The 23096-nt window shown below is 43.4% G+C and overlaps 1 protein-coding gene across 1 annotated transcript in view; it reads right to left on the bottom strand.

Moving 5' to 3' along the window:
• The window catches only part of LOC128305750 (probable nuclear hormone receptor HR3), a 64159-nt gene extending 58346 nt beyond the window's left edge, over positions 1 to 5813 (bottom strand). Inside the window, exon 1 of the mRNA XM_053043344.1 lies at positions 5690 to 5813. Coding sequence (XP_052899304.1) covers positions 5690 to 5813 — 124 coding nt within the window. The remainder of the gene's footprint in view (positions 1 to 5689) is intronic.
• Between the last annotated feature and the right edge of the window lie 17283 nt (positions 5814 to 23096).

A 23096-nucleotide genomic window follows, 5' to 3' on the forward strand; every position in this document is an offset into this window, starting at 1 on the left:
ACTGGCTCTGGTGACTATACTTCATCAGTGACAATTAGAACATTTGTCAGTTTAGGTAACGCTGATTCGAATTGCGAATCGAGCAATTTAGCTGTCCCTTCAGATAATTTATTTTATCGATGAAATGATGAATGGGGCGTAGAATGCGCCAATCACGGCAGATTTGTATAGATTGATATCAACACAGTTCGTAAGGACTACACGGTAGGGATTGTTCAAGTCATACAAGAAACCAATCACCTAGTTGTGGTGTCATGAAGGTGTATCAATAGCACATAAGGAGCATTCTTCATATTTCTTTGTTAAAATTGTTTAACGGCTTAAGTACAAAGGATAATAAGGTTAGGTAAAGAAGGAAAAGATTTTATACGCACAACGTTAAATTATTATTCGGAATTGATAGAAAGCCACAGTGTCCTGAAGCAGTAGTTTCTCCCTAAATAATAGCAGTAGTAAATGAAGTGACGTAGAAGTTGGAAGAATTCTTCAAGCATCCATATAATATATTTAAATCAATAAAAAATTCCCTTGTCCTCTGTAGCAGTAACGTCTGGAGCGCTTTATGTTTTGGTATTCCCAGCTTTTTTGCGTTCTTTTCAAGAACCGTAAGTCATCAAGACTTTATGAGAGTTTTTATTCAAATTTAAGCCAAACGACAGTGAAACATCAAGAGCCCTTAACGCTCCCGGAGGTAAGCAAGGAAGAACACAAACACAAAATAAAAGTTTATCCAGGTTTTAATTGCCACCGAGTTCTTTTGCCACGGTTTGGCTGGTGTTTTCAAATGACCGTAGAAGAATAGACGGCAATTAGTTGCTTTTCCCACGCGTACTTCAACAGCATTTCGGTGGTCATGGGACAGCTGTGCTGTTGGAGCACGCTTCATACAAAAGATTTTTGTATGCACCTTTGAGTACGTTTTATTTAAAAGGAAAAGTTTTGGTTCTATTCAAAAGGATGTTTTGTTGGATGTTTGAAAAACAAATACGTCTTCATCAACTGATATAAATCTAATATAAATGATAATATTTTGTATTGCTATATATGACCGAGAGATGATTTACCAAAAGATGTTATTTTTATTCCCTTCCTAAATTAACAATGCTTCAAAACTTCGATCGTTGACGGTATTTTGACTGCCAAATAGTGTTAATGCTTCCTTAGGGTTAGTTTATATTTATCTAACATGGCATCAATTTATTTATAAGTTTTACTAGCATATCCTGCGTGATAGCTCGTGTCTGTGTTTCTGTCGCAGCGATAAATTTATTTCATAGGCAAGTAACAGCTAGCCAAACACCGATGGAAAAATGCACCCAAACACATATTTGTGTTTCTGCTAGAGTATGCCTTCCAAAAAGCTTTTGGCCTACCAGCCAGCTTAAAGTCAATGCCCTCCCGGCCAGGCGACAGGGCACCAGCACGAAAACAATAACATTCCACCGAAAACTAACCCTGCCCCGGGAAATCATCTGTTTAAACTCGATTCCTTTGCAGTGTTTGTTTGTTCAACTGGTACAACAAATGTGGATAGGAAGGAAGAAAAAATATCAAACAGTTTGAAAAACAAAACACAAAACCCAAAATCAATGCCCAAGCGTCTGGATAGTGTTAGAACAAATCGAATCAAATCCGCTCGGATTTCCCAATCGGCCCCCGGGGCTAGTCGCGAATGCTGACTGGATGGATAGACAGGTGAAATATGGTTCGTCAGCCACATTTCGCAACGTTGGCAGAACGGTTTCGGTACGGCAGCGAATAGGTGACGAAATGAACCGGGTGATCGGTGCGCGTTGGTAACAAAAATAACAAAATGCCAATTGGCAAACTTATTTCCAGCTCCAGGGATGCGCTTCACCCCTTTTCGAACGAAAGGCGGGGTAACGACTGGGGGGTACCAGGGGATGGGGAGGAGACAAACACGAGGAACCAAAGCAGAAGGTGCGGTTGGGGTTGGAAAAGCTGCAGCGAAAACAAACGAAACGACCGACAAACGCCATTTGATTACACACGGCAGGCGACTGGGTTGGGTTGGCGGGCTTTGCACTTTTTCCCGACTGACCTATATTTCGCTGGGCATGTGTTCGAGCGAGCGTGCCGTGCGTCTCCATCGCTTCCGTGCGTTTCATTTCCCACCTTCCGTTATGGGGTGGTTCCACAGTGCTAACGGCACAAACCCTCACATACACGCGAGAAAATAATCATTCCCTCGTCTACCTGGGCACGAAATGGGCAGAATGGTGTGAAGAAGGAATGTTCCGGAATGGGATAAGCGGGTGGAAGTTCTTTTCATATTTCCATTTAGAATATTCATGCCTACGCCCCCATCCTCCTCCCTGCTCCCAACACCACCATCACACCCCTACATCGAACCTCTTCGCCATAGTGTTCTAGCATACTTTGACACCTCGACGTTGGCAAGCTTTTCCCATCCGTCAATAGACACCGGGCAGGTTGCATCCCACATTCGTGCACACATTTATGCTGATGACGAATGCCACCCGTACCCGTGGGGTGGTTGAATTGAGAAGTGAATAGGTAGAAGGAAAAAAAACTCATCATTCTCGACACCCCGTTCCCCGTGTTTCGAGCGGCCTTTCTTTCGTCATTTCATTTTCTCCATCGTTCAAAATTGACGCTTTTGCATTAGTGGCAGCAAGGAGGGGGGGGGGGGGGGGGGAGAAATAAGCAAAAGAAAAACAACAACACCAGCACGCTTGGGAAATGCAAAACTGTGCCTCACCCACGAGAATATCAATAGAAGCGTATGTTAATGTATAAAAAATAGCGACATCCACAGCCAGGGTTTTTACTATCCGCGGGCCTTTTCTTTTGCGAGGGGTTTGTCATTTTTTCTCTGTCGAGGGATGCGACACGCGGGTGCTGTGGTTGTGGCCAACGGAGCGAAAACGCTCGGTTTAGTGCAGGTGGGATGAATGGTGTTGAATTAAAAAGGCTAAGCATAATTATGCTGCTTCATGTAATGTATACACCACGGGAGGGAAATTCGCGGATGAGCCAGAGTAGGAATAGCAGGTGAAAAAAAGAATCAATCTAGAACCGGGATGCCCAGTTCTCGTAATTATGTTTCATAAGATAATTGCTTCAATCTAAGCTTCTATGAGTAGATAGGGCAAGAAAGCGCTTCAACGAAACGGTGGATTAACGCTACTTTAATTTGTGTTTGAATGAATGAGTTTGGCGTGTGGTTGGCGATGGTAAACGGCTTTACATTTTACTGCTTCGAGTGTTTTAATGAGCTTCCAAATGTCTTTTTCATTTGTTTGAGTCATTCCAATAAAATAAATAAATGATTTTAGATTACAAATGTCTCATTCAAAGCTACACAATTGATGATGTCATTCATCGTTTCAATGTGTAATTTTTCTGTACAACATGCGTGTAAATACATGCGTGTATGAGGGTACATGCTGGTATGCATTTATGTATGAGTACATGTGTTATAACGGAAAATTGTGATTCGAGCTCAAAAGATGAATGAGAAAACATGAATATCTAAAACGAAAGTTACTTTTGAATTTTGTTGAAGGTAATGGTTATGTGATAATGTGATTGAAACTTTCAAATAATAATAAAAACTAAACAAATCTCTTTCTTTACTACAATGGTAACGTTTAATGCTTAAACTTGATTCAACTTCACAAAAGTGCTGCTTTAAATTTCATTTAAATTTGCTAATCGGTTAGATTATTTTTTTCATCTGATGTTCCTTATACATTTTACTGCATCTTGTTGAGTGACGTTTAAAAATTTAATCGTTTGTTTTTGCGAATTGAAGCTCCTTCGAATGAAGAATGAAGATTCCGATTCTACTCTTTACATTTTAAAATATTCATAGTTTTTTACTTTAACTTAATCAACCAATTGATAACTAAACTTAAATGGTCTATTTTATACCTTCACGTTTTACACTGTAATGTCTAGTTTCATTGAATTACACACATTTTTTCAGAATATTGTTTTTGATAGGATTAGTTTGTTTTTCCAAAAGTATGTACTTAGTTTTAGTTAAAATAAAAAAGTCCTTTGAAAATTTCAAGATTTTTTCTAGTTTTTAACTTCAAAAACGTATCTCAAAGTCAAAGAAACAAAGCTTCCTAACACTGCGCCACAAAAAGTAGCTACGGTGAGGTCGGAAGTTTGAGGGAATGCTAAAACAGACAAAAAAAACTCGAAACGCACATTAAAAATGTCGGCAAACAGTCAAACTGTAGCCAGTGCAAACGCTCAACCAACGGTAAATTCTATTCACAAATACAGAAGCGAGAAACGGAAAGAAAACTACCAACAACTAAAAATGAGCTAGAAGCTAGTGGAAACCGCGCTGAGGAGTTGGAGGTTGTAGCAGCAGGGAAAGTGGAAGAACATAAAACGCTAGCTTGGCTGAAGCAAACGAAAAACCGCACTGTGAAGGAAACTCTTTTTTCAGCTGAAAACCACTCTGACAAGAACAGGAAAGCTGCAGAAGATCATGTGAAACCGGGGTGGAAAAGCTAGCTAACGGATCGTGTGCAAAAGAGAACGCGTGAGGTAAGACGGAAAACGCAACAGCACCATGGGTACATAAAATGGGAAGAGAAAAATGGAATGGAGTAAAACCATCTAACCAGCCAACATGGTACATGGAGGCCGAAGAAGCGAACGGAAAATACAAAGAAACGGGAAATTCAAAACACAATCTGTGCGCAAGCAAACGAAGCGAACGGCAACGAAGAACAAGAATTGTTCTCAGGTGTAACATATTTGTTAATAGCACCAGACAACCGCTATGTGGCGCGGTTTTTCTGTTGTCGTTACTCTGCTTCATCATCATCATCATCATCATCGCCATTCCACCCCTTTGGTTCCCTGTTTTAGAGGTAACGTAACGGTGCAAAGGAAAAGCTCGCGCGGTACGCTTGTCTGCATCAAATCCGTGTCCGACCGGGAACGGGACTGGCTCCGTTAGCATTTCGCGTTTTGTTCCGCGCGAGATAACGAAGCGGAAGAATGAGAGAAAGATAAAAGAGAGCGAGAGAGAAAGCGAAAAAGAAGAAGAAAGCAAGAAAGATTTAAATAAAAAGAAAGAGAAAAGAGTGATCGTACGGGAAGGTCGCAGTAGGTAAAACAGAATAGGAAGATCACAAACTTGCAGCTGATGTTATACGGTTGAAGGCGAGATCAAGCCCGCGACTGTTCACGCACACTCGGGGCTTTTTTTCGGTCCGCACAATGACGCAATGGGGATTCTGTGGCGAGAATCCGTTAGCTACTTTTGATTTCAATTATTTCATTACATCGAATCCGCGTCACGATGACTCGAAGTTGTGTGTGTCTGGGGGGAGGGCATTTATTTATAAGGCCGCACAACCCTGTTTTTGCTGTTCTTTGCTGACTTTCCCATCGCGATCGGAATGCTAGCAGTTCAAGAAGATGTCGAGATGCTGGGCGCCTTCAATTGCCTTTAAATGTGGATTCTGATATGGAGACTTCAATGCTGCTGTGGCAAGGTAAAGCCCCAGATGGGAAGATGAGCAAATACAATTGCTAACTCTTATTAGCACACGAGTCGTTCAAAATGTTAAGGTGGATAATTACAGCACAAGCATTATTTATGGCAAAGATAATTATTTGATTGGAAAGCATCGGTAAACAGAACATACATAGAGATCACTTGATCCTTTCTCACCTTTTATCGATCCGCTAGACGAGTTCTGTACGGAGGACGCTTGCACATTCGTTTGCATGGGTATGTGCGCTTCCAGCTTGGACGTAACATTGCTCCACATTTCAAACATCCTCGGTGTAAACATTGGTCCGCGTGTCCCGTACGCGGCACTACGCGATGCCTCGGGTCCAGGTTCTGGCGTGAGTTTATAAAAGATTCCGGTTTGTCAATAACACATCCGACACGATCACTGATTCGCTAACAGTCTTTCGTTCACCACACAGAATCTGAAACTCTCTGTTCTCTCTGCTCTGGAGTCTCTGGTACTTGTTTCCCGTAAATTCTTTCCTTTTGTCCCGTGGCACTAATATTAGGCACCTCTGAAAGGGTTGGTCCGTAAGACAGTGGTCAGAAATTTCCCGACTCCCTCAGCGACCCATCGAACGCCATTTTGGAACGTCGGCAGAAACTTTTGACGCGGATGCTATCTCGATGCCGTCGCGACTCCGCTGTCCATCAGTCTCTTTACAGAAAGGCACGCGAATGTTAGGGTTCGTGTTTTAGAGCTACACGGGAAGATGTCTTAGCTCCGGAAAACGAATATTAAAGCTGCATATTTTTCAGTTCAGGCTCTACGATAAAACTGGTGATGGTGGGCTTGATTTATCATCCACCAACGGCCGCCAAATGTCAGCTAAGCCCGGTGATGTGCCTTAGCCTTTAAGATGCGCAATATGCGTAGATGTATTTCTTATCTCCAAACAGGGTTTTATTTCCTTGTTGAACGATGTGTTTTTATTCCAAATCTTGGTGGTTTTCTTTTTCCTCGAATGATCTCGAATCTCAAAACACGAAGAAAAAATCTCCTCCGTCCGAAAAGGAAACAACGTTGGTCCACTCGAAGAAAGCTTTCTTACGTAAATCGCAAGCTTCCACACAACCGCGCGGCCCCAAAGATTCAACCGGGGCTTGACGGACTTTCACGAATTTCGGTACCCTCCGATGGTGGCCGGTTTGGCAGTCTGAATCCAAACGAAAACGCGTTTTGCTGTTGTTGTTATTGTTGCTGATGGTTGGGCAGTCGCTCGCCTGCGTCCGCTTTTTTCGGTGCTCTTTCACTTCATTAGCAAATGAAAGGTTGCTATTATGATAGGTCTGTTTTCGGGCGGAATTATGCAACGCGACTGATCGTGCCACGCACACGAACACTATTGTACAGACTAAAACGGAACATAAACTTTTTTTTTTCGATTTTTCTCTCTTTCTCCTTCTCTCTTCTCTCTCTCTTTTTCTCCTTCAGATAAACACACACACACGCGTAGCAATAGATCACTTTGATCGGTTAGGTTATGATTTGGATGCTTTTCTATGCGTGTTTTAATCGGGGATCTCGTACAGAATCACACTTTGCAAGGAAACCACATAAGCACAAGCACACACACACAAACACACTGCGAAACGATTGTTGATGATTTATTTTGCCTTTTTTTTGGTCGAAGAACACAAAACACTGGTGGTAGAAAAGTGCAAACTAGCGAATGCCCGGAGGTTTCATCACATTTAGCAGCGAACCCTGCAACACTGTAGTGTTACTTTATCACCACACTCCACCGCACGCCGATGCACTTGGATTCACTGGCGGTCCACGGGTGGTGCTGCATTCCCAGCGACGGCATTTACACGACACAGCCCCCTGTACACTCGCGAACGGTGTTTATCTGAATGAGCGGGAAAATAAAACGGCTTTTGGGGTGAGTGATAAATTATTTCACTGCACGTAATGAAGACGACCACCAATCGGAGGCGGATGGGTGCGACAGGACGAAACGCGGTGCGAAATGGAGGTAATTGGTCAGCGAAAGGATTTCCATAGCGCCGTAAGATTGATATCACTTGAATCCGGTAGTCAGTGGCTGATATACGGCGGCACGGTGATTAACTTCGTATTTAATAAACGGTGTAAATATTATATGATCCACACTTTGGTACATAAAGTAGATAAGAGTTACACATTTAATTCAGTGAGTTCATTAAATAAATGGCATAACATATTTATATCAGAATTCGCTACAGTAGAAAAAATTTTGAATGATTTTTTTCCTGGAAAACGTTAAGAGCAAAAGAAGTCAAGTGTTTCAACAAGGAACCATTGAAAGCCTTAAAAGAAGATAGTAATTTTGCACCAAAGCCAGAGATTGTAACAAATTTAAATAGTTTCAATATAATTGTTATTCGAGCACGCTCTTTTTCTTTGAAAATTAGAGAAAACTTAGAGAACTAGCGAATACTGCAAAGAACACCTCGTTGAGTCGCTTTACAGTTTACAAGAAACCTGAATATCAATTTAAAAATTCAATTCCATTAATGTTTGGTCCATGGGGACCATTTGTGGGTGAAGATTTGAATATCTTATCAGAAGTCTTCAAAAATTCTAGAAATTGTCAAAAAAAAAAAATTAAAGCTGACAGTATGGTTTCCAAGAATTTAACTTTTGAAAACATACTCATTTTACGCAGAATATTCAGGCATCATCCTGGAATCGAATAATGCATCCATAAAAATTCTTAAAAATACCTTGTTTCATGATTTATGATGACGTGTAATGGTAATGTTTACATACAATAGTGATAGTTTTATCCGAAAGCATTAAATTTTTCTCTCAGTATTTTCTCGAATGAAAATCGGACAAAAGCAAGCACAAGGAAAAGCGTTTGGAACGAGGGAAAAATCTCTACCACTCATCGCAGCGGGACAGATATAATTTTCCATCAACCGACAGCCCGGCCATCGATGTCGCATGTATTTCCGCCTTGCGGTCTAATGCAATTTTCTTTCATTGCTGTTGTTCCCTTGGTGGCAGCATTAGCGGGAGGCAAGATATCATATTCTATCAATTCCTCCATCCCTAACTTTCTTATCCACCGTTAGCGTTCCCTTAACGGAGAAGTTTTGCTCTTAAATATGTTCGACAAGACGTGAATGAGCCCCGGAGCGAACCGGAACGCCACACGAAATCTTGTTCTCGGTGCAGGAAAACGACGTGAAAAAGTTCTTCTGTTGAGGTTGGATACAGCGTCAGCACGATAGTATCGAGAGCGCAAAACCTTAAACGGAACGGTGCCATTTGGAGCGACTTGCATTTCCTGCCTTTGTTTTGTCTCGCTCACACACCACCACATACACATGCATTCTTATCGACAACGCAGGAAGGCGACACTGTCGCCGGTTATCGGTGTAGTAGGAAGTTTTCCGCCCGTTCATGCGCTTTTTCTTTACTGCCTGCAGGCACTTTGTTTGCTGGAGGCTTCGAACGAGGATCCGAGCTGCAGCTACATTCTCACCAGCGTGTACAGCATGTTTTCCGTCTCCTGTACGTGCACTCTCCCCAGTGGAGACCTCCTCCCGAGAATTATTCCGCCAAGCTAGCAAACACAAAAAGCCAACGAACAAACGACAGAGCTGCATGTGTCGAGCCTCGGCAAAAGGAAACTCATGTGGATTCCTCTCTGTATGTGTGCTTGTGAAAGGAAAGATAGTACATAAAAATGAATCGATTATTGGGAGGGGGAGGCCAAATGGATCTGCCCGTGCTGGAGGAAAACTAGACATTTTTCCATTGCAGTTTTCCCCATCCCTTCCGTGTGTGAGAGCGCCCATTAAAGAGGCGGCGTTGCGTTGTTTGCAAGTGGAAGACGAAACTTGAGCGCGGGTGGAAAGAGATTCTTTGAAGCCGGACAGCATGGAGCCAAGCAGGCGAGCCGTTTTGGCGGTCTTTTGTCCCACACAAATACATACACATACTCATAAGCACGGCGAGCATTGTTGTTGGGGAAATATAAGGATATTGGAAAGGCTTTTTAAAGAGGATAGTTTTCAGCTGGAGAAGGCGTCGTCAACGAGTGGTTTTGCGTGTAGAATTGATATGGACTGGTTTGTACGTAAAAATCTCCGATAAATTAAAGACAATGATGTTACATATGGCAAGAAAGGTTTAAGAACTCTTCAGAATATTTTTATTATCGTTTGCAAAATTCTCAAAGGCAATATAGTACACTCCCGAACATTAACATAAAACATTTCAGACTTTTACAGGAAACGTAAGAACACTTTCTTCTAGCAGGATTTTAACCACACTTTAAGAAATGCAGTTTTCTTTTACTTCCACCAGTCAATCCCACCGACAAACAAGAAACACCCCCCTCGTGGCGTTCGTTCGTCACAGAGCGTAGTAGCGTTCACGAAAAATCGTAATTCATTCATCACGCAAACGCGTGTCTAGTGTGGTTTTTCGGAGTGATGGCGGGTAGTTTGTGTTATTTGACTTCCGGCTCCATTCACTAGTTCGGGAGATCTAATGGTGGGTTTCATGTTTATCGTTATTTGGCTTGAGGAGCTGCCTACTTTGCTCAAACGATGGTCTGCTATTGCTTCAAACCCTATTCGACACCCTACCTACGGGGCAGTTCAGGATATGGGAGTAGTGTGAATGGATGGGGCAACAAGGGTAGATTTGATTTAGAAGTTCCTCCGGGATATTCGTCCGATATAGTGCGACTTGCATGGGGGAAGGCATTTTCTTGCCCTTTTGTTTTCCCTTTTTATATGACAAACGGAACCCCTAATGCACTAGCGGCTATGAGAAAACGTGAGCACTCAAACCGCTCCTTTCTGGGGGGAAATGGGAAGTTTGGAGGATTGGATTCCAGAGCGATAGACGAAGAGTCGTCGATGGTGATATTTGTAAGATTGAACGCAAAGCATTTTGATATTTGTGGGCAAATCAGCACATGATTTCATGAACCAATGGTGTTGTTTGTGAATGGAAATACACTTCCAGAAAGAATAGAAATTCACTTAACGTGGAAAGAAAATATTTAATACACTCTCCCTCACAATATATAGTACGGGATACACCTTGCCCTATGTAGAAAAATGTACCGTGTACTGGAATTTCAGCAGGGTTTATTTCCAGTTAAATTGGAATGGTGATAGAAGAAGCTATTGCTTTTCCGTAAAGATGGACCAGCAACGCCACATGAAGATGATGATACTAATTTTAGCCTCCCGGCATGCAGATGGCAAGATGATTGAGGCCCGTTTCGCGTGAGGTCACTGGGACAGTGGAGCAAAAACGCAATCAGACGACTGCATCCATTTCTGCGGTGGAATTGCAATCGGTGCTGCATGTTATGGTCAGCCCGAAGGGACGTCTAGAAAAACGGTACACCGTTGCCGGGAACGAGTTCAGTGACGTACTGCGGTGCAATTTCGTCTTGTGTTTAATACGCTAGCCAACGAGTACCATCAGACACATTGGTGACCGTTCAGTTCGTGCATCTCCTGCACGAATAATGCAACGTTACATAAATATAAACTAATCCGCTCTGTATTTTTTGAGGTACCCGAAGTGGTCAGACTTTCGCTTTCAGTGCCCTCGTCGCAATCGCAATAAAGCGTAATGAAGTGCATCGAACGAACAAGAATAAACATATAGCAATACAACACATATGCGCTGTAAAGAAGCAAAATCACTTTCAGAACAAAACTCCGTTCGGTGTACGGTGCAGGAAAATGCAAAGCAGCGAGGATTTCTCTCCTCTATACAACGGGGTTGATTTTATTTTTAGTACATCTGACCAATGGTGAGCGGTTTGAGAGAGTTTCTGTTGCGAAAGTGATCGTTTTTTTTGTGTGTGGATTGCATGCAAATACGGCAAACCGCGCAAACAGATACATTTTTAATATAATTTGGAAATAAAATTCAATTAATTACCAGCATCGAATTGCATTCAAATGACCATTAGCAGTTGTGCAATGGTTGCCGTTTTGTTTAATCGTAACGCATCCGTCTAACTGTAATGCATTCTAATCAATAAGCAATTGCACATCCTGCTTGGGATGCACGATACACAACCTAGCCCAACGATGGCCAACATTTTCATGCCGTGTGCGTATACGCAAACCCCCCGTGCACTGCACATCGGCGCACGCAATTGCATCCCTCGAACTCCCTCCCCCTCCCCCGGGCTGGTGCATCCCCGAGCCGAATACCGAAATCAAAACAACATACCACTGACACAGTAAATGAAAATGTGCACGCACATATGTTGCATCGGGTGTACGGCCAACGGTGCACACCGGCAAACAAGGAGGCAAAACGACACAAGAGAGTGAGAGAAAAGTGCAATGCAAAAATGCATACAACCACACGCGCACAGACGCCATGAGGGAAAGCGCAAGGACGGCGTTGGATGGAGGGTGATGATATAATACCACACAACCATCGTTCCTCGCCAAACCCGTGCGACGCAAAGGAAATGGGAAACAGCCGCATAGGACAGGTTTAAGAGACAGAGATGGAATGACAAAAATGGACCCGAAACATGCAAAGGAATCTCGCACAACGGTGCATAAGGATGCACCAGGAGAGAGATTCGTTTTATTATTCTGTACGTGTGCCTCTTATGTTGGAAGGAAGATTGCTTCAAACATATCGATAGTGGCTAGAAAGAGAGTTTGTTTTTCTATAGAGGTGCTTTTGCTTTAATTTTCCATGAAGATGTGAGCATAGCACTGTGAGTATGCACTCGAACAGCAGCAGCATGGTATCCATTTCGGGGAGATTATTACCTCATCAACGCCGAGTGTGATGGGGATGCATTCGTGGGATATGTTGAGCAAAACCACAACTTTAGTGAGAGAGAGTGAGGGAGAGAAATCTCTCACCGGCCGCACAATAAAGAGAGTGCAGCAGGGCAACGACATCGTCTCGGTGCAGTGAGTTGCGGTTTTTTTGAGCTGGCTGTGCGGACGTGTACTGGTGCAGTTCCCGCGGTGCTGGGAAGCAACGCATCGATTTCATGTGCATTCAACGCTTTACCAACACACGGGCAATCGAGCAAGCGCCTCTGTGTGTCAGTAGGTTTGGCGAAGATGCATCGTTTAGCTCGACATATGGTTCGGTCCCGTTGTGCAATTTGCTTACGGAAGCCCCGAGAGTTAGTTCCGAATGGAAGTACTTGAGGAACGGAATTATAATAAACATTCTTCGGCTAAGAATCAGAGAATTGGAAAGTTTTTTCATTGATTGCTAATGCAGATTTTTCATTGACTGCTAATCTGTGAGAAAATATAATCCTTTAGTTCTATTTGAACATATACATCATTTTAAAAAAATACTAAAATCATAAAGATCTCAGGATAAGTAGTTTTCACTTGATGTACTTTATTTACAAACTCCCGTCGCAGTCGTAATTGTTTAAGAATCCTTCAAAAAATCAACCTTTCAGGAATGTTTTAAAAAGAAAACCATTCTTGATTCTGTTTCCCAGTTCTTATTGACTTCTTCTTGCTGCCATCTATCAAAAATGTCTTAAATTTAGAAACAACCACCTTTCAATGCACTGAACGCCAGCCATGTCTCGCCAGCTGCCCAAAATAACATTCCCATTCGTGGACTCCACTGGAGGTCTCTCGTCGTCCGGGAATGAATGTGTTCCTGTTCTGATATGTTTCTGCCCTGCGGCATTACACTACACTCAGTCCATGTCTCCCCACCAGTTGCATTTTCGGTGTAGATTTCCAGCGAATGCATCGTTTTATCCCGTATTTATAGAACGTAGACAACACCAAACCGTGCACAGGCTTCGGTGCAGTGTAGCGTTAGCAAGGAGTTAGATAAAACATCATCTTCCACGCCACAACATCGTCAGCCATAGTCACCACCATTGTGGAGCTGGTGAGTCGGTATAAAATCTGGTCAAATTTGATACTAAACACGAGCTGACTGGGACACTTGGTGTCGTGTAAAAGTTATAATAGGATTTTCGTACGTGGATGTCGTAAGGGGAAAAATGTGTTGGTCCTGCTGGAGCATGCAAAACGATGACTATCGGACGATGTTTTGGAAGACAGACATGTAAGTCTCATCATGGGCACTTGATGCGAAGAAAAACTAGTAGAACGTACATCTTTTTTCGTAGCTATACGGTACAGGGATGCGAGAATGCGAACAAACCCACGTAGTACCATGTACCATCCCATTAGGGTCCAAATATTTTCTAACATCTGCCCAGTACTCCCCGTACAGTGCATTGTACATTTGACTCGGCATGATGCTTGGAAACATGCACTCGGTAGAACATCTTCCCCGGTACCGAAACGGGAAGCTTCCGAGTTCTGCGGGAGCTGCGAGAAAAGCAGATGGAAATGGCCTCCGATGATCATGATTCGATGATGAGCAGTACCGTAAGCCGTGAAGTCACGCTCCGCTGGGGCCACACATAAACATCCACGGGCTGGAGGAACGCATGCACCAGCGAAGCACTTTGGGGCCAGCGTTCGTCGTTAAGATAAGTTTTTCTTTCTTTCCTACAGCTGCTTGGCCAGCATGTGGGGTGTGAGAGAGTGGGGAGGGGGGCAGCCTATAGTGCGCGACGGGTGGCAAAGTTATGTGTGTTATATCACCGGGCCAGCCTTCCATTTTCTCTTCACCCCCAGTAAAATCCCCCCATTTCTATTACACTCCAAAGTCGACGAGGAGCTCCACATCGTACGCATCGAATGTGATCGTCGTCGTAAGGCTGTACATTCGTTCGTTTGGCAGACCTCCATGGGGTGGTGCACGGGGGACGAAAGAGAGGCGAGTGAACGAGCGTAAAAGGAAGGGACGAACAAAACAAAACGTGAAATGCATTTCCCTTTATTGTTTGCGTGATCAAATCGAAGTGTGCTACCGGGTGGAATGAAAAGTTGCCCAGAAGCAAAATTCCGTTTGAAAAAAGGCCCTTTTTTGGTAAACCTAAAAAACCCCAATAAAACAGTTTAACCAATGCTAATGTTGTCGAATTATGTAATGAATTTCAAAACAATAATAACACAGATTTTCTGTATTGTTGAAACAAAAAAATGATTCAAAATTAATCAGATTAGTAAGGGACGCATAAAACACTAATTTCGCTCAGCAAAATTATCAAAATTATCATTCATTCCATGTTCTTTAACTGATTAATCAAATCTTTTGTATGATAAGACGTTATGATTGATGATTCTTTTTTGTTTTTATTTCCCGACTGTTATCATTCTTTAGATAGATCGTAGGACACGATTCTGTTGCTGACTATATGTTCCTTCTTGCACTTTCTGTGTCTTGTCAAACACTCTCGAAATGGAAAAAACGGTATCGCAATAGAGCGGCGTATCATGGTTGTATCAGAAATACTCCATCTCCCATTGCATAGGAGGATGTTCTGCTATCAACGCGTTCCGTCCGATGTGATCATCCATTATCCATCGCCCATCGGCCAAAGAAGCGGCCGCTCTATCCCATCACTGGCAGTGGCAGTGGCGAATCTAGTAGCAGGGTGGCCGTGCAGTTTCCACCCCCGATTCCATCCCATCGAGAAGCGAGAAGCAATTGCTCACGAATGCCGTTAGGATGCCGTTTTTGGCGGCAGGCTGGCCTTAATTGGCCTACATTTTCGGTTTTCATCCCGCACCCCAATCCCGCTGACTCAATCAGCCCCATTGGTGGATGCGGGGGTGAAGTTTCTTCCCGGGAGATGATGATGGGCAGTTTTCATGTCGGTTGCTACCACGCGCTCCATCTTCATCCGATCCTAATCCGACCCATCCCCAGCTGATCCCAATGCGTAAGGCTATTATTTCGGGAAATTCACTCCCACCGCCACCTACACCATGGCTACGCGTAGAAGTGGGCAAAAGTACCGTTTTTCCTTCGCTTGCTTTGGGGAAGCGATGGAAAAAAGTGGGGAGTAAAAAGCCTTAAGAAAGCGCTGGGTAAAGAAAAACCTCACGCAAACTCACACGCTTAGCCAAAACACATGCGGGAAAGCAGCTGAAAGATGGAGCGACTTCTTAATTCATTTATGCTTTCCCGCGCGGTGGTGCATTCCCGGTCTGTGGGGTGGCTTTTCCACCGAGCATTGAACGTCATCGGACGGAAATGGACGCTGCACAGAAAAGGTCATTGCAAAATAATTCGGCACAGGGCGCTCGGCCACGTTTCGCTATTAGAAGGAAGCGATGGTTCGCAACCACTCAGTGTTCGCATTCATTAGCCCGCTGTGGATCACAGCGGCAGGAATGACTTCCTGCTGGGAAAGGTTAGAGAAGCTAGAGCTGTGGGTAATGCAATTTTTTCTCTTCTGATCGAATTATGCTTCCTACCCAAATGGGGATTATGTGCGAAATGAGGCCACCGTGAAATCGGTGGAGCGTGCGGAATGAATTCAATCAATCACGTTGCAGCGATGGAGCCATCTTAGTGCAGTAGGATAAGACATAAGAGGTTTGAATACAAAAACATAAAGAATCTTTATGAACTTCTTTCTGCTAATAATGTTCAGATGTCTTTGCTGAGTTTTGAAACATTTAAGTTTTGCTTAATATATAGGGTTCATGATCTTAAAATAAAAATACTAAAATACTACTCCACTATATATGTTTTACAATGGGGTACATCTGGAAAATGAGATCCAAAATTTCCGTCAATTTTAGAATGAGAAAGTTGATGAGAAATAGTATCTTTCTTCATGTCTTCCTTTTCTCAAATTTTAATACGACGAATCGGTTAACCCGGTCAGTAAAAAGTGTCTGGGCTTGTTTCCGAGGATTTCAAGTTCCACTCTCCAATTCCAAAACACCCCGACATCACCCGAGCACCTCCAGAACACCAGAAAACCTACAGAAAACCTGAGCTCCCCCAGAACACCTGTGCATTATCGACATCACCTAGCAAGTCTATGCAGTCTAAGGAATATTCAAAGGTTTTAAAGAAAAGAATAATGCCTGTTGAATATCTGGGAAACATTTACTCAAGAACATCAATACATTTTTGATTCTGCTAACTCTCTAAACATTAGATCTGATTAGACAAGAACAAGAATTACCGACTGTGATCAAAGTTATATTTGTTGGTGAGAAAGAAGATATTGATTGACTTCCCGACTTCGTTATTATTTCTCAGTTCTTTTACTAAAAAAAATTTACCGTCTTAAAAGATTTTAATAATTTTAACAAAGGGTAACATTTTCAACATCATGAAAATCATTTCCTCTTTTGATGAAAATTAAATTGCTCTTACAGAAAGAAAAATCGTTCAAATGTCGTTTCTGTGTGATCATCCAATACAATTGTTTCATAAAATGATGTAAGAGTTAGCCGTCATAAATCATGCATCTATTATACCAGATTATGCCAACTCAGAAATTTAATACATTATTGGTCAATCAAATGATAAAGCATCCACAGGCTTACACATTGTTCAGTTCAAAAAAATACAACACACTGACACACACACACGGCACTTATGGAATTGGAAATCCTTTCGCTGAGAATCTGCATAAGAAACGGCAACTAATCAAGCATCCATTTCGCTACACCTTTTAAAGATGGACCCGCGTATCACTTTCTTCACATGACATTTTCCCTGAGCTGGTCCTAGCTCGCTAGTACATAAATCACGACACACACGGGATGGAGGGAAAAGCGCACCCAATCCACGCAAAACCTCTTCCCTGCTAAAGGTGACATTTGCCATCGTTGGACACTCGGTCATTTCCGGGAATATGCGTTTTTATTTAGATTGTCTTATAGCAGCAAGATGGCACCAAAAAAACGATCATTATCAAACGCACTCCACACTCCACGCTCCTCTACAGACAGGCCATAAACGCCACACACCACCACCACCACCACTCACGCATTCGGTCACTCGCGCGGGTATGATACACCTCATATTGCGTATGCGTAATCATCTTGCGTTGGTTGTGTTTCCGGACCGAAACGGAACAATAACAGCAATGGTATGGTATAAAGCTTCTCGATTCAAATTTCAAATCACATTTTCGCTGTTATTATGTTAATTTCGTATCAATAGACTATCGGGTGCAATTCCTACGCACGGGGGTCCCACCGACACACACACGCACACGCGCTCACATATAACGGGCAAGGGGACACACATCGCGAGGCAGACGCGTGCAGACGCCTCCCCGTTTCGGAAGGGGCGCGAAACGAAAGGGGAAGCAAACCGGGCGCGGAGATGGCGGGCAGGATTGTCCAGTCCGGTTCCGAACGGGCCCCGCTCGGCAGCGACGAGACGTGGCCCCCCAAAAACAGTGCGGAACGTGCGGAACCACGGGCGGTGGTGGGTGCGATTCGATGTGTTAACTTAATGTGACGTTATGTAAGGTGAAATTTTTTAATGCTTCTTTCACTTCACTTTTCACCGACCGATCACCAACGAGGGGCAACACCGACACAGCGCCCATGATCATCAGCGCGGTGTTTGATCGTCATCGAGCAGCGAGGCAGCGAGTGAATGACAATCATCGTGTGCCGCGGCTCGAACGATCGTGCCACGGCGAGAAAACGCAATGACGCGACGATGAATTCACCGTACGCCACGATAGATCGTGATCTGCTGGTGGCTGGCGACGAATTTGGCTAGTTTTTTCGCTGGGTTTCGTATCCAAATCTTGTGCCCCGTCCCGGGTAAACGGATGCAATCGGAGAGTAACGCACTACACGGAAACTTCCACAGCCACAACTCCCCTTCTGCAGAGGGAGTTTTGTGAGTTTGTGTTAATTTTTGGTTGTATTTTCTGCTTTGTTTCATATAACTTCCTTTCTTGGGTTTTGTTTCGTGGTTTGCGTTTTAATTTGGCATCATAACTTTGTGTGCGTCTTGTGTGTTTTACTCGCGACAATCGGCGACAATGCTTCACAGTTGCTGCTGTTCACGCACTGTATTTTCCATTCGTTTGTCTTCGCACTTCTGATGGTTTTTTTTGTTGTTGTTGGTAATATCTTTCATTCGACTTTGTTTGCACCACACTTTCTTTTACTTGTTGCTGGTTATCTTTCGATCATATTTTTTTTCTTCTGTTTGTTGGTTGCTTGGCTACCCTTCAACCGGTTATTATTAAGATGCATCAATTTATCACTTCTTTGTACTGCTTGTTACTTGTATTTTTTTATCTTTGTTGTTTTCATTCAATCAGCTATTTAAATAAGGTGTTGCTTTGTCTTAGTTTGCTTTTTGTTCAATCAACTTTTCTTGTTTTTTTTTGCAGAAATTAATATTAATTTTGTTAATGTTTACATCACAATAAAATGTTGTATCCATTTCGATCGCTTTAATATTCTTCTTTGCCTATTAACCACTTTTTTATCCACGTTTCACATACTTTTCAGTAGTAAAGCACATGAACACAATTCAAAACAAATAAACATAAACACATGCTTTGGTTTGTCACTGGTAATCCTTCAAGGAAAATCCCATCCACCAAACCCATCCACCCGTCGGGAACTTCAGGTTCAAAAAGGGTTGTAATGCTAATTCTTACTTCTTACACCACCACTACGGCTGGGAGAAAAAAGGTATCGCGTTCCCGCGAAACTCGCACTAGGTCACAAGGAACGAACCTCCTTATAGCAGGAATGGTTCTTGCCGTCGCCGTCGAAAACCATACGAAATGCATGCACTAAACTCGCCAGAACGGGCGCACAAACGGCGGTGACGTAACGAAACGGGGCGGCTATGACGATGATGACGACGAAGACGGCGGTGACGGCGAAAAAAACGATGACGACGAACGGCGGCCACGATCGATCGAAACCGCTCGATGCGTTCGATACGAGGTACGGCTGAAGACTGGTCCATAGAGAAAATACAAAACATAATATTTCCACCACCATGCAACAAACCCAACCAAGCCAGGCCAGCCTACCAAGCGCGCGCGCTCTCTTCGGCGGTTTTTCTCCGTTCCGTCGGGTCTATCCGCCACACCGCGCAACCATCCCCTTATTCCATCCGGTCGGATTCCTAGTGGTACGCACCGATGGAGAAGCAGAGGTTTCCCTTGCTCGCGTGCTCTCTCCGCCTTACTCCATTCACACCGGCCGGTTGGGCTCCCCCCCCCGGTTTAGCACGTAACACCCGTTACTCGCGTGCAACATCTCTCCCTTCGCTGCCACCCTATCCCTATCGGCACCGCACCCCTACACATCGCCAACAACCGTCGAACAACGGTACGCAACAGCAGCATACACAGTTGGTATGGTTTTTTTCTTCTTTACTTTTGTTTGCTACGAGAGCTGCACGTTTTTTGAATCTCTTTCGTCGCTCTTCACTCTCTGCGGGCGCAGTTTTATGCTACGAAAAGTGCATTCTCTCAGCAAGCAAACGTTTTATGCGCTTTCTCTCTTTCTCCCTCGTTTCCTCACTCTGTTAGAGCACTGTATGCTGCTCTATGTTAGTGTTTAGGGAGTTATTTGATGACCGGGGGGAGGTTTTACTATTTCGCGCCTAGACGCCCGTTTGCCAGCAACATAGTGCCGAGAGAAGGTTTTAAGCTCTCGCGCCATGTTCAAAAGCCCTCAATGTTTTTGCTACCAATTTTAGTACCGGTAGAGTGAGAGATTTATGTTGCTGCTTTAAAAAAAAAACACTACACCGCTTGTAGAGTCGCTCTCTCTTGCATGCAATTTCGCTCCTCAATGAGATGTTTGCTTCTTGGGGGTTGCTTTTTCCTTTGCGTTTTCTTAGCCGTAGAGCGGCTAGATCAGAGTTTTTCTAACGGATCTATTCTATCCCTCATCCCCTCATTCTTCACCCTTTGCTTTTCCTTCCCCACCCCTTCTAGCAGAACGTTTTAGTGCTGCTAAGCTCTCGCTTTATGCTGCTGGGCGAACCCAGTACGCCCCAGTACGGTGCATTGTGTATTCCCGCACACTACCACTGTCGATACGTTGCTGCACGTGGCAGTACGCTAGTGTTGGTGCACGTGTGCACGAATGCCACTAATGATGGGGATTTTCTTGATCTTTTTCTTTATGCCCTCCCCCCCCACATTGATGCACCCGCGTCACAACCCCGAAGCCAAAAAACTAGACAATTTCTTATATTAATCCAGCTGCTGCTTTCCGTTGCTTCCCCATTTCGGATGCAGCTAGTGCAATTCGACTCGATCGACTCGATTCCGCGGTAGCAATATCAAGATCCATCCACGTTTTTATGGCTTTCGAAGCGTTCTACATTCTGCTCAGGCTTGCATCTAGTTGCGAAAAGGAGTGTTCGCTTTGGAGGGTGAAGAATGGTGGGGAGTCGAGCACAGCTCATTCCTCATTTGGGCATTAATGTGATATGCACTCGATCCCGGCTGGAGAATAAATCAATGCCTGTAGTCTGTGCTGCACATGGTGCTGTGATTCATTCGCATCGTGTAGCATATAACTGTTGGCTGGTTCGTCTTCGAGCTCGTTTCTCTTTGTTGCCCTCCCTCTAGCGTACCTAAACACCCGACTATGTTTCGTATGATTATATCAAGCTTCTAGTTAGTTGTGTACAACGACACAATTATAGTTGTGTGTGTGTTTTTTTTCCACCAAGAAATTCTATAGAAATTGCATCTAGTTTTTCTCCTCCCCCGAAGAAATAGCTCCCCACGCATAAGCACAAAACAACAACACTTCTCCACTGCACGATTATGATCATGATTATGGTTATGAGATTGTTCTTCGTTGTGTTTAATGCTCGGTACGTCCCAGCTACCTATCCACGTACTACTGTGCACACACAACAGTTTCTTTTTTTTCTCCTCGCATGGAGCATAAATCCACTACACATTACTTTGTGGGGAGTGAGCGAAAACAGCAACAACAAAAAAAAAACACACCAACCACACCGGGAGGCTAAGGCCACGTGTGCATGTATTGTAGCTTATGTTTGGCGGGAGTGGCCGCAGAGTACCGTATGGTTTGTAATTGACGCATGATACGGTATTGTTTTGTGTGAGCTTTGCTGTCATGAAGATAAGCGAACTTGCGAACCGGGAAAAAATCATCCCTTGTACAATGATGGCGGTTTTTGTTATAGAATTACCCAGTTCCCAGTTGCTTCCATAATTTTTAATAAAAGTTGTACCATTATTAACACTGTAACTATTTTTTTAAATACATATTAAACATAAATAATGCCCAATTATGTTTTGTGGTAGTTTCATTAAAAGTAATTTGTTCATATTTATAGAAATTATCTAAAAGCTGTCAAATCGAGGATGACATTACGCATTATCTGAAATTATTGTAATACAATTAAGTATTTCTAAATTAGTACGAAATACATAATTTAAAAAAAAATGATTATTTGATTAGGACGTTTTTATAGGTTTAATGCACATTTCCATCTGGACATGATAACAATTCTTTAAATGTTTCAGAAATAATTGAAAACTAGTATGAGTCGCCCACAGTGCCTGCCAAGCTTAAACATTTCTCCATTTTCAAAACAATGGTACGTTTTCTGTCCGCAAATCGATTGAAATTCCTTCACTCCATTCTCCATCTTTAATTGAGCTACAAATAAAGTTGTTAATAAAATCTCCTTCACCCTTCCCCCATTCTCTACCCTCCATCGCGTTCCCTCGAATCCCAGCTGGAACCAGCAATGCGACAGAGAAATTTCAAATATTATCATCATCACACCGTAAGCCTATCGGAAGGGCCACCGATTGCATTTCAATGAGCCGGGACCCGAACTGCATTGCATTTCGCGGGAATGTGCATGCCGAAACCGGCGTGTATGGTACCGAGTGTGTCCACCGTGTCGCCTCATTACCGATTCCGCTCACGGTTTGATGTGCCCCGGTCCCGGCCAGCCGAATCCCACGGAAGATTCGTTTCTACCCAAACTGGCCGAAACTGAGGCCGGTTGACCCATTTCTTCTTTCGCGCCAGCTTCTTCTTGCTTCGCTTGTGCGTCTCCGACCGGGAACGGTAGAAGTTTTTGGCCAACGATGTAGTGTGGCCTCACACAAAACGGTAGCCGGCGATTTCTCACCGCTGCTCGCAGACGCATTGTTGTTCGATTGTTTGTCGCCGTGCGGGAACCGTTAAGAAGTGCGACGTTACGCGGCACCAGCGTAATGTATCGCTTTCCTCGTACATGCTTTCTTTTTCTCAATTCGTTGTTCTTCTGCTAGGGCGGTGCGTTAGCGAGTGAAACACACCGTCTCGCATTTAACGGGATATTCAATCTTTCACACTTTTAGAAACTTTACACGACACAACATCACCGTTCTGCATATCGTTGCATAAGTTCCATTTATCAACCAACGACCTGCGGGGATCTAGTGCACATTTTATGTACGGTAGTAATGTTTTAATGGCTTTATGAACATACAGAGTTTCGGGAGTTTAAATTCAGATTTGGGTCAAGCTACGCTGGTACGGTAAATGGCGATAGCTCGGTACTTTACAAATAGTTCTAGAAGAAATTTATGCAACAATCATAGAAATGATGAAACGTTTTCCACTAAACGGTCATTCAGGAGTGCGTGAATGGTAATTGTTTGGACCATTACCCCATGTAACAGGTGTGAACAAAATGAGCGCATTTTAACAC

The sequence above is a fragment of the Anopheles moucheti genome, chromosome 3 (genome assembly GCF_943734755.1).
Source record: "Anopheles moucheti chromosome 3, idAnoMoucSN_F20_07, whole genome shotgun sequence".
Classification (NCBI taxonomy): Eukaryota; Metazoa; Arthropoda; class Insecta; order Diptera; family Culicidae; genus Anopheles; species Anopheles moucheti.